Source organism: Montipora capricornis, chromosome 8, assembly GCF_036669925.1.
Source record: "Montipora capricornis isolate CH-2021 chromosome 8, ASM3666992v2, whole genome shotgun sequence".
Classification (NCBI taxonomy): Eukaryota; Metazoa; Cnidaria; class Anthozoa; order Scleractinia; family Acroporidae; genus Montipora; species Montipora capricornis.
In genome coordinates, this window is record NC_090890.1 from 24,739,856 (window position 1) to 24,752,163 (window position 12,308).

At 39.6% G+C, this 12,308-nt stretch overlaps 1 protein-coding gene across 1 annotated transcript in view; it reads right to left on the reverse strand.

Moving 5' to 3' along the window:
- Positions 1-1,722: 1,722 nt before the first annotated feature.
- The window catches only part of LOC138059132 (AP-2 complex subunit alpha-2-like), a 33,438-nt gene continuing 22,852 nt past the window's right edge, over positions 1,723-12,308 (reverse strand). The window contains exons 22-25 of the mRNA XM_068904666.1: positions 11,701-11,817; positions 9,790-9,859; positions 7,523-7,657; positions 1,723-4,247 (exon numbers count right to left, since the gene is read on the reverse strand). Of these exons, the coding sequence (XP_068760767.1) occupies positions 4,170-4,247; positions 7,523-7,657; positions 9,790-9,859; positions 11,701-11,817 (400 nt within the window). The 3' untranslated portion in view covers positions 1,723-4,169. The remainder of the gene's footprint in view (positions 4,248-7,522; positions 7,658-9,789; positions 9,860-11,700; positions 11,818-12,308) is intronic.

Here is a 12,308-nt window from a genome sequence, read left to right on the forward strand (position 1 = left end):
CTGATCATCTGTCCCTGGCACTGATCATCTGTCCCTTCAGCACTGATCATCTGTCCCTTAAGCACTGATCATCTGTCCCTGGCACTGATCATCTGTCCCTTAAGCACTGATCAACTTTCACTAGCACTGATCATTTGTCCCAGCAGTGATCATCTGTCCCTAGCACTGATCATCTGTCGGCTTGGCACTGATCATCTGTCCCTTAAGTACTGATCAACTTTTACTAGCACCAATGTCTCTAGCACTGTTCATCTAGCTGTCCCTGGCGCTTGTTATCTGTCCCTAGCACTGATCAACTGTCCCTATCATTGATCATCTGTCCCTAAAGCACCAATCAACTGTCCATAACGCTGATCATCTGTCCCCCAGCACTGTTCTTTTGTCCCCAGTATTGATCATTTGGCCCTATTACGGCTCATTTGTCCCTAACACTGATAAACACTGATCAACTGTTCCTAGCATAATTGATCATCTGTCCCTAGCATTGATCATCTGTCCCTATCACTGATCATCTGTCCCTAACACTGATCAACTGTCCTTAGTACTGATCATCTGCCCCTGGCTCTAGTTATCTGTCCCTAGCACTGATCATCTTTCCCTAGCATCGATCATCTGTCCTTACTCTCCTTAAACCCCCCCCCCCCCCCCAATAATATTCAACCAATACTTAATTCTTATTTCTACAGTTCTTTTTGCTACCTTTTGTGCAATACTGACCAACAAATATTTCAATGTCCACTAATGTACTCCAGAAAACACGTTTCATGCAGCTAAAAATCACAAAAAGTATCATGATCTGGAAAACCCTTTCCTGGGCATCTACAGGCATTGCATGGCAAATAAAATCTGCTTTTAAATAATTTTTCTTTACTCTGTTAATTTATTTAGTTTTTGCAGCAGTAAAATCAAACAAAAAAGTAACTAGTCTTGTATCACCGACATGTACTTATTCAATCAAACTTGATCAAAAATAATCTTTTCCTAAAGAATAACAACAACAAGCTGGTAACAGACAGTGAATTTAATGGTTGGGGGTATGCTTTCGCTTTCTTTTTGACCAAGGCTATCTTTGGTATATAACCTGAGAAGAAATTCTTAAATGAAATGCTTGGTACTACGTTCCCCTCAACTTACGTCTTCTAAACATCGTGTCCTCTCTTTAGAGGATCTCGGCTCAGATCCAGCGATAAGGGAATATGCTATTACTACGTAGCCTATTCTTTTCTTTTGTCTTCTCAGAAGTTGCAATTACAGATGAGTTTGGGGAGAAGTACTAGGGACAAATGATCAGTGCTAGGGACAAAATATCTTTGCTAGGGACAAATGATCAGTGCAAGTGACAGTTTATCAGTACCAGGGACAGTTGATCAGTATTAGAGACAGATGACCAGCGCCAGGGACAAATGATCAGTGCTAGAGAAAGTTGATGAAAGTTAAGGACAGTTTTTCAGTGCTGGAGACAATGCTAGGGACAGTTGATCAGTGCTAGGGAGAGATGATCAGTGCTATGTAAAGTCAATCACTACTAGGGACAATTGATCATTGCTAGGGACAGTCGATCATTGCTAGGGACATATGATTAATGCTAGGGACAGATGATCAGTGTTAGGGATGAACCGTCCTGGGTGATAAAATTACGCTTGGAAAGGCTTTTTTCGATTGTCAAACGCGGAAATTCGGTTGGAACAGACGAAGCCGCGAAAAAAAAAAAAAACAAACCCACAAGCTTTTTTGTATTTTTATTTTCCATCAGGCGATTCTCGACCCCTGGACAATGACTTCTACTTATGTTTGTTACATGTTGTTTTTTATTTTTTTATATAAAAATCCTAGGTTAATTATGCAAATTATGACAGTTTGCGTTAACTAATGGTCGAGTAAGATACAGCACTTTCCACAGCCAGTCATTAACTAGTACAATACGCTCTCTACTTTTTTGTCTTGCTTTAAAATAGCTTTTCGCAAGCAAAATCAAGTCGCAGGTGCGATTAATTTTCATCCCGTACGTCCGACCGGTGTTCAAAGAAAACTATATTGCCTGACAAATCAGGACATTGACAGAGGGCAAAAAAAAAAGTATCACCTGGCGTTTATAAACCTCACAATGCAGGCGCGCAAACTTTTTTTTACTGTGCCTTTCAATAACATGCGGACCCTTAAATTCAAAGGTCAACCAACAAAATAAATGAGGTTTTCGCAACCGTCAATCAAATGTTCGGCGGCTCCTCCGAGCTTCCGACTACTGTCGAGCACGCAATAATCAAATCACATCGTTGAGCCCAGTTCAGTCAACATAGTCGGAAGCTGGGAGGAGCCGCCGAACATTTGATTGACGGTAGTGAAAGACGCATTTGTCGGTTGACCTTTGAATTTAAAGAGTCCGCAGGGTATTGAAAGGCGCAGTAAGTATTCACCGTTTTGAAATTATTTTGTTTTAGGTCCATACGATGATCAATGCACGTTCAAGAAGAAAGTTCTGTAAACTACTTGTGCACAACTAAATACAACCTAAGGAAGAGAGAATGATTGATGGACTACCACGAAATTTCTAATAAAATGGTCTAAGTTAAAAAATGTTAAAGTGACAGAGTGAATAATGCTGCGGCTCTCGCTAACTGGCTATTGCTGGTATTGTTCCAGCTTCGACTGTATTCCAAGTGCTACTTAGATTAAAAAGAATATCACTCCTATTATTCACTTTGAAAGGGTGCGTGCTTATCACTATACCGGCGACGTTTTTCAGCCTTCGTTTGAAGCAGAAGATAGTTTATTTCAAGTTAAAAGTTTATTATCTAAACACTAATAAAATGGTAGGTGAGGTTTTGCGCGAAAACTCTTCATGTGTGAAAAACATGTTTCCTCCATGGGTGAAAAGATCACCGTTGCTATGGTTACATAAGAAATCTACAAATATTAAAGTGAAATGGTTTGGTATTTCATTAGTGTTTATATAATAAACAGAACACTTCATGACCGCTTGGAGATACGAAATTTCTCTTCTCGTGTTGAAAAATATGTTACTCGGATTTCTCAACATTCGCAGAGAAATTTCGTATCTCCGCCCAGCCATGTAATATCCTCTATTTATTTGACGGTCCGCTGTTACTAACTTAAAAAGTTTGTGAGGGAAAGGAAATGACAGTAAAAGACTGGATTGCCTAACAGTCACTTGAGTTCACGACTGATTTAGCATACAGCACTAGAGTTTCGGGCTTTTAGACTATTATTAGCGTTTTCCATAGTCGATAACCTGCATTCTAAATGGAGTGACGTCATTCTCTGCTCCATCCAGCTCTCTGGGGACCACAGGTCAGTTTCGCGGACCGTAAAATCCACAACCATTTGATCAATGTTTCAAAAGCAAACAAATTTTCGGAATTTAAAGACAAAGAAGAATGATTTTTTTTATGGTAGTAAGTTGTGTGGTAGTAAGCCTTAAGCATACACCGCATCGGGTGGACTAATATAACTCCATCACTTCTCATGTAAGCATTACGACTTTTACAAGCTCTAAAATATCTGGTGAGCAGTTTGCGTGTGAAATAATGAACTCATTTTTCTTGCATCGGTACTACTATAGACCGTATTCATAAATGGCGGCTAAGAAATTATTCTTTTGTTTTTATGTTAATCATCCTCACTAGCCTCGTTAGCATGAACAAAATTCAAAAGATTTTTTGCTCCAAAGTGAGGCTAGTAAGGATGATTAGCATAAAGACAAAAGAATATTTCTTGGCCACCATTTATGAATACGGTCTATGGAACCCAGAGTCGATCAGATTTACGTCAGAAACCAAAACGAGAGGGAACCAGTGATACTACTACAAAGCGCAAGAGAAACGGAAAATCGGAAAACACTGAACGTGAGTAAAACTTCCGAACACGCGTAATCCGAGCAAAACTCGAGAAAATCAGAAGTTGGATAATAAACAGTTTGCGTACGATGGACCAACAAATTTTGCGAAGGATAACGCCAGCAATCCACACCGTGGCAACCACTTCAAACGCACGAAAAACGTTCACGACATTACACGAAGCTGCGTTGAAGCTTCACTAGACATTTCCACTTGCACAAAAATTAAAATACCCGGTAAGTATGACAAGTTACTCTGTAATAAATGTCTTCCTCCTGCAAACTCTAAAGCGCCCAGCACCTGGACAAACTGGTTTTAAAACTGGTCAATCAATATATCTACAAGGTATTTGGCGACGTCAGCCCTTGAACTTCGTATTGTCAATCTGAACATCTGCAAAAAACACAAGATGATCAAAGAGGTATCAATTAGTAAAATGAACAACGAATGATGGAAAATTTACAGGCAAAATTTAAGACATGAAACGTTTTTGCTACCCAACTGCGGCGTAATCGCAAATCATTGTTTTTCGCTCGGTGATCTTGTCTAAAAGTCTTAACAACGCTGCCGGTGACCTTGCACTGGCGAAGACATTAAGAATCGAGTTTTAAGTCTTAACGTTTGCACATATATGAAAAAAGCAGTGAGATTTGTACCTATACAATGTCATCAATAGGGTTTTCTACATGTAGTTCTAGTCTTTCCGGCCCTCAACCACGTTTTGGGATTTTTCTTTGCCAATCAGTAAGGCAAAACGCGTCTTTTCACATCTGAGCAAAACGTTTCATCTTATCAGAAAGGACCGGCCAGGCTGTACTGTGTTTTTGCGCAGTCGCGTAGTCACTGATCACATCGTTTTCAGAATTTGGCATGAGCCGCCAGGAGTGAAGTAATTAAAAGTAAAGTACAGTAAAGTAAAAGTAACCAGGGACACTAGTAAAATAGCAACACTAATTAACATATGGTACTTAAAGAATTTGACAATTTACAGGAGAATGATAAAAACTCAAGGAGTATAAGAGATCCTACGCTAGCTTATGTACAAAAGAAAGTTGTAAAAAATAAAAAATGTTAAATAAAAATTTAACGATTCTATTGGCTACAAAAATTACAGCAATTGCTATTGTTAGTTAAAATGTCTGCAAGGTTCACTTTCCTTATTTTTTTTATAAAAACTGGTAAACTAGGCGAATGTCTTTGATTTACGGTAAGTTTTGACCATAAGAATGGCCCAACATATCTAACAGAGTGTTTCCCGCAGATAAAAAGAAAAAAAAGTAAAAATTGCATTCCTGGACAGGACTTGAACCCGGCACCCAATTTGAAGGAACTGCTTTTATCCACTTTACCACTAAAGCTCAACTGGGTAACAATTGTACCGATTATTAAGAAACACTAATTAGTACATATAGAATCATTGCTGAATAATGGTTAAGTCTGGTACTTGATTTTAAAATGGTTAGCTTTCTCTTGAGGTTTGGTAACCGACATTTTTCCCCTGTTTAAACTTGTTTCTTAGCGGCTGATAATACACGTTTACAGTACCACTCGGAAAAAAAATTATTGACATGTTAAAAAAAAAAAAAAAAAAGCAATGTTCTGGCAGTTAGCGATGAGGTAGTATAGTGGTTAAGCGAAAGGGTTATTTTGAAGATTCTCAGGTTCGAGTCCTGCAAGGACAGGCATTGGGGAATACATATTCATTTCCCATAATCCCTATCAAGCGCTAAGCGTCTTAATTGACGAGAAAGTAGTCAATTTAGAGAAAATTAGGAATTGTCGATAATCATCATTTCAGATCTATAGAAGATGGGTTCGTGAGCGCCCGGAGAGACTCTGGGATAATGAAGTCCATTTTCCCAGAAAACAGAAAAGATTGCCTCGAAAGCGGTCACTTTTCGGTCGCGAGACAGTACACATGAGTATAAACACATCTCCTAATACACTCCAAGCGTTTAAACTGCGGAAAATAAAAAAATACCGAAACACATTTCGTCAATCCAAAAAATTTCAGTCCGCACCACAAATTGGTGAACTAATAATGGCCGACACCCGAATTGCAGCTAGGACATCTGCAAGCAACATAGGTGTAATTTTTGACCAGTCTCTCAATCTAATTTTAACATTCAAGGGGACTTACAGAACATTCGGTAATGGGCGAATATGAACAAAATGGTAATCAATCAAAAGAAGACGAAAGCCCGGTTTACAATTTTTGGCAGGGGTCCCAAAAAAAAAGGTTCGGCTCGGATAAAATTTGCAGTGCAAACAACCTGTCCGTACCAAATTTCATCCGTGCCGAACCAAAATTCTTAGCCGTGCTGGGACCTTCGGCGAGGTAGTCCGAGCAAGGGTGAAAATGGTACTGGTGCAGAGAAAATCGGCACGGTTCGGATAGAACAACTAGTATAAACACTTCAAAGGGCCAAATTTGAGGCTAGCGGTTTTTTTCCGTATATTTCAAGATGGCTGCTCATTCTACACCAAAATCACGGTCAACAGTCATTGCCATCCCTCAAACTGGCATTTTCCTTTTTATTCAACTTACCCGACGTACAATCTACTTCAGACTTCAAATCTACTTCAAAGAAACAAACATTTCAATGCGCAGAGAACATTCAGATTAGGTGAGCCAAAGAGTTGAACCCGGATCGATGAGTTCTCCTTGCATATTCCAATATCCACTAGACTAACGAGACAAGCTCCTGGAAAATCGACCTTTTTAGAGTATTGACATAGTAGTACCCAGCAAAACAAGTAAAAGCTAACCGTCTTCAATGTGGTTTTTGTTAGGTTTTAGTTAAGTCCATATAAATATTAGTTGAGTTTGTAAAGCGCTTCTGGACTCTAGGATTTAAGCGCTATATAAATTCTGTATCATTATTATTATACTTATTATTATCATTATTATTATTATTATTATTATTATTATTATTATTATTATTATTATTATTATTATTATTATTATTATCATCTGGTGTCACGCAAGCGACAATTCGGAAATTCAAAATGCTGTTTTTCAAAAACAAAAACGTTACGGAACTGGTAAGTTGTAAAAAGATTTATTTCTACATCATCTTTAACCTACTTTAGATAAAAATCCAGAAGAAATCACGACTTTTGAGTTTAGACTGTGAAAATGACAGGAAATGAAACCGTTTTTCAACAGCCAATCAAATATGGCCTTTTTTGGATTCGAGCAGAGTCTCTGTTTCCCAACCGCTGGTCAAGGAAACGATGAGTCTGGGAACGAGATTGAGATTTCCACTGAAAAAGTTACTTCAAAGAACCATCCATGCAACCTTTTTGTTAGGGCTCTTGAGAAAAAGGGTTCTTCAGCAACCACTGTGTTTCTGTAGTTAAGAGCCACGTCATTGCGAACCACAAAACATAAAATACATGTTTTCTAGCGCTGAAATTTGACTTTCGCGGAAAAACATTTTTGAGCATAGGGGCTTCTTAAAATTACGCTTTCAAATCTTGCAAACTCTTCTGTCATCACCCCTTCCAGTTAATTCCCAATCTGGAGAACAAAACAATAAGTTGTTTTGCATTTGAAAGGTTTGTTTCTCTCAGGGGACGGAACAACCATTGTTTTGTCCTCCGGATTGGGAATTACTGAAATGGGTCTATTTTTATGAAAGGTCAGGATTTTTCAGCGGCAATACCTGTGCTTGTCTGTTAGGTTCCAATCGCAGCAGTGTTCCAATTTGAACTGTTCGCGCCTTGATTATACCAGCACAAACAAAATTCTCTGGATTAGGATCGACACTCTGGAGCAAGGACATCCCAAAACCGACAAGCTAAAGAGAAAAAGAAAAAACGATAAATGAAGATTATTTCACGAACACCTCAGTCGTAGAGCATCCGATGTAGTAGTCGGAAGGTCATAGGTTCGACTCCTGCAAAGAAGTACTCTGATTTTTTTTCCGAGTATCCCCGAGTCATCATCGAAAATTAAATCTCTTCAACAAATGGAAATATCAAGCTATAGGCCATTCAGAAATTGCGCAGGGAACCGGGGCAAGTTTCAAATTTGAACCAATCGATAAATCGACACCATCGCAGGAAAGATAACATTGAGATTGGCAATCTGTCCAATTTTGATTCTTTTAGGTCGAACAGAGACCAAGTTACGGACTTTGAAAAACAGTTAAAAATCCATACAAACGTCTCTAATTTTGAGGCTACGTCCCCCAAAACCACACAAAGTCTTAAAAATTTTTTACGACTTATGTAATATTCACAAAAATAGGAAAACAAAGTGATTTTCATTTCAACTATTTCCAAATAGTAGGTCCATGATAGTATTTTCCAGTTGTCCCAATCTGATAAAATTTTATAAGGAGTTTATACGGTTTTGGGGGACGCAGCCTCAAAATTAGAGACGTTTGTATGGATTTTTAACTGTTTAAAAGTCCGTAACTTGGTCTCTGTTGGACCTAAAAGCGTCAAATTTGGACAGATGGCCAATCTCAACGTTATCTTTCACGTGGTGTCAATTTATCGATTGGTTCAAATTTGAAACTCGCCCAAGTTTCCTGCGCAATAGCCCTTTTCACGGTTAGTTTTTCTCATTTGCATTACAATGTAATCTAACGTGAATGCGAGGCAATTTCGGGTTAAAACTACAAAATAGCCCGAAATTGCCTCACATACATGCTAGATTATATTGTAATGCAAATGAGAAAACCTAACCGTGAAAAGGGCTATTCCGGAATGGCCTATATCTACAGAGTTCGTAGACGCATAAGATAGACAACTGCTGCCCAAGAACGATGGAGAGAATAGAAGATAGCCACATATTGGCTAAGCAGAAAGTTCATCGCACTTAATGAAGGAAATAAACAGTTGCAAAGAATTCTGAAAAAAATTCCAGGCTTAAAGGGGCTCTGTCAAGAAATTTAGCCAAATTCAGCGACTGGAAAATGGCAACCAAATCAAACGAAACGTAAAATAACCTGCATTTAAAACATTAAAGGAAGGTTTGAATAACACAGCAAATGTAGCAGGAGGCAGGGATAGGAAAAATTCAAGAAGATTAAAATGGATTGCAATTGGAGGGTTTGAAATCTGTTCAGCCTAACAGTTTTTTCAAAGTTTGTATTTCCGTGCATTCGGAACCCGAGCCGCAATCATTCGGAACCCGAGCCGCAATGCGCGTGGCAGTCAAAACTGTGCTATCCTCAGGCTGAGGATCTACCCTGTCGAAAGGACGCCAACAAGGTCTTTTTACGCGAAAGTAACAAATAAATTATCAATACAGTTTTGACGTTACCCTTGATTCGAAAATACTAGACTGAATTCGTCTTAAAATAGTTAGAAAAAGCACATATAACAGCCAAAGCACAACAGCTGACGTTCGAATCGCCGCTCGCTGGCAACCCAGTTTTGGCGCCAAAGTTTGTTGACAAAAAAGTTGCCACAAAATCTTTTAAACGGTTTTCTGGCCTTTTAATTGCGAACAATTGACTTGACGTCGGATAGCACAGTTTTCCCACGCGCTGAATTCTGATTGGTCAATTTAAATTTCAGTAGCACTCGCCGTATGCACGGTTGTCGTTGGTAACTTAAATTATGTATGCTCTACAGACACGTAATTGGTACAAAGTAAATTGCACCACTGTGACACAGCCCTTTTAAGAGTAACTAGAACCCATGACTGCGCACTTGCGCTACTCAAATAAGATGGGCACACTGGGCTACCGTCAGTGGGCTATCGACAAGCCATCCTGGATCTGGCCAATTGCGAGTTCATAACAGCAAATATACAGATGATGCAGAGAATAAATGAAAGCCATACAACGTTGCTGCGGATCGATATAAATCAACTGTTCAAGCCAAAGATCATCGCAGAAACAACTAAGCAGTAGTAAAGAAGTTGTTTCATTAATGTCGATGATCTTTTGCTTTGAATACTTTATACTGCACATACCTTGGCTTTAACCGTTTCTGTATCGATGGGAAACTTAGCCTTAAAGATCTGCTGGCATTCTTGACCAGGACTGGGACAAATAATAAAAACAAGGAAAAATTAAAGAGTTTGTTTTACTTCGCAGTACCAAGGTTAGGCATAGCAGAGTGATTTCATGTATATGGTATGGTATAAACTGGGCACAGGAAATCTAATTCGTCACCGACAGGAATATTGCGAGCGGTTTATCCAGTTACAACAAGTGCTCGCGCAGTCCTGAACCAATGGCTAAACCAAACAATTACAATCTGAAGGCGCGTCTAACGAGCGAGAAAGACGTACTGGCAAGGCGCAATTAGGTTTGATTCGACCAAAAATTTGCTGTACATTAGTTGCGGTTCCACTAGACCTTTTGCCCACGGGAAAGTGAGACTTTACCGATGGGAAGTCTGTGTTTTGTGTGTAACCTCTATTCCCACAGTGAAACTGCCCATGGGGAATCACTATGGATACATCAAAAAGAACAAAAGAATAACCCATGACGTTTCCCGAACCAAGTCGTAGGGTTTAGTCTTGGTTTATCTAACCACAAGAGTAGTTCAACCAATCGGGTGGAAGAAAAAAATTAATTCCGGAAACCTCAGCACATGCTGGGCACATTTTTGTGGTGTTGCGCTGAAATTGCGGCAAATATCCTGGCACGTACCAAATTCATCACACGTGGTATCAAACATGGCCAACTTTCGAAGTTCAAAATGAGTATATTTTACTTGTCTTTGCTCTAAATACCCATTAATTCGATTTCTTTCTTTTTTTCTTTTTCAAATACTGCCAGGTCAAAAGTTGACCTTGGGCAATTATTTGCAATTTAACCGGAGGACTAAACCTGACCGGAAACCCAAACCGATCCCAGCCCAAGGCAATTACCCACAGGGTTACCTCGGGCAGAAGGCGAGTGTAACCGCAACTATTGTCACTATCAGCCATTAGCGAAACCAAGCAACACCCAAGGAATCGCCAAAGAACTTTCAAAAAAGAGTCCATTAATCAAGAGTAAGAACCTGGTATCAGCTTTGTCCCTATAGCGTCAGAAAAGTGTTTATTTTTAAACCAAGTTTTGCGGGAAGATAAACAATCATAGAAAAATTGTCTAATTCAATGTTGCACCCAATTCAGATCGCCCGGGATTCTTTGTGTGTTGTATTTGCATTACAATAGTCGTGGTTACAATAGCCCTTTCACCCATTCGTAAATAGCGTTTGCCCACGGGCAAGGACGTTTTTGTGTGTAAGCGCTTTCCCTAGAACGAAACTGCCCTAGGGTTATTTCCATGGATACATCAAAAAGAACAAAAGAACTTCCCATGACAGTTCCTGAACTGAAAAGTACTGTTTATCTGCTCGCTAAGGTGGCTCGGCCAATCATAACGCAAGAACGTACCCAATACACGAAGATCCCTAATTATATTAATTAAGGTAGTCTTTTACTGTGTAACCGCATCCCAAAGAGTAACATGAAAACCTGAGCTGAATTAAACCCAAGCCATTTACCGTCCGAAAGGCCCCAAACCCAAGGTGTGTGTAACCACAACTGATATAGCATTCAAAGGGTTTGAATTGGATACGAAATTGGTGAATTGTTTATTTTCCCGCAAAACTTCCCGCAAATTGACACTTTTCTGACGCTGATGGAGATTAATCCAATTTGGTTAAATCTTACTCTTTGAGCGATGGACTCTTGTTGCAAACTAAAACAATTCCAATTAAAGGGGAAAACACCGTCACTTTGCAGTAGTCAATTACATCTCTCGAAACCTGGGAAAAATAATGACGGTAACAGAAAGACTTCGTTTGTGTTGATTACTCGAGAGGAAGTCTTCACGCTCTCTGTTGACAGACCTGAGCGATATGGCAAGCTGAAACCAATACTTACTTTCCTAATTGTTTCCATCTAGAAAAGAAGTCCTGTGAATTCATGTCCGTGGGTGCAAAAAACTTGGACGCAAACACGGGCAAAGGAAGAGCAATTCTTTGGCCCATGCCGTTCACACTAGTAGACAGGAAAAAAAGTAACAAATAAGCAACGTTAAACTCCAGGATTAGCGAACAAAAGCTATAAGCGAATCGAACAAATAGTAAGAGAACATCCAAGAGACAACTTCTGCATTCGTGCGCGTTTCGCCCACATGCACGAGGAGAACAACACGGGTGACGTCGCGTGACAACTTTTGTCACTTGCTTGAACAGTCAAACCTTCCGTAAGCGGACACCCTCGGGAGCAAGGGTTAGTGTCGGGTTACGGGATTTTTCTTTTCGCGGACAAAACGTTTTGCTCACGCAATCGAAAGCTTGCCCATCGCTGCACGATCCCTTTGTGTCGGCCTATCGTGGGCTGTACAGCTGTGAGTCAACTCTGTTTCGTCTAGTTGAAGACTGGAAACAAGCTATTGACACAGGAAAAACCGTAGACGTTTTATCGACAGATATGAGTAAAGCCTTCGACACAATGCATCCAACTCTATTGTTGGCTAAACTTCAGGC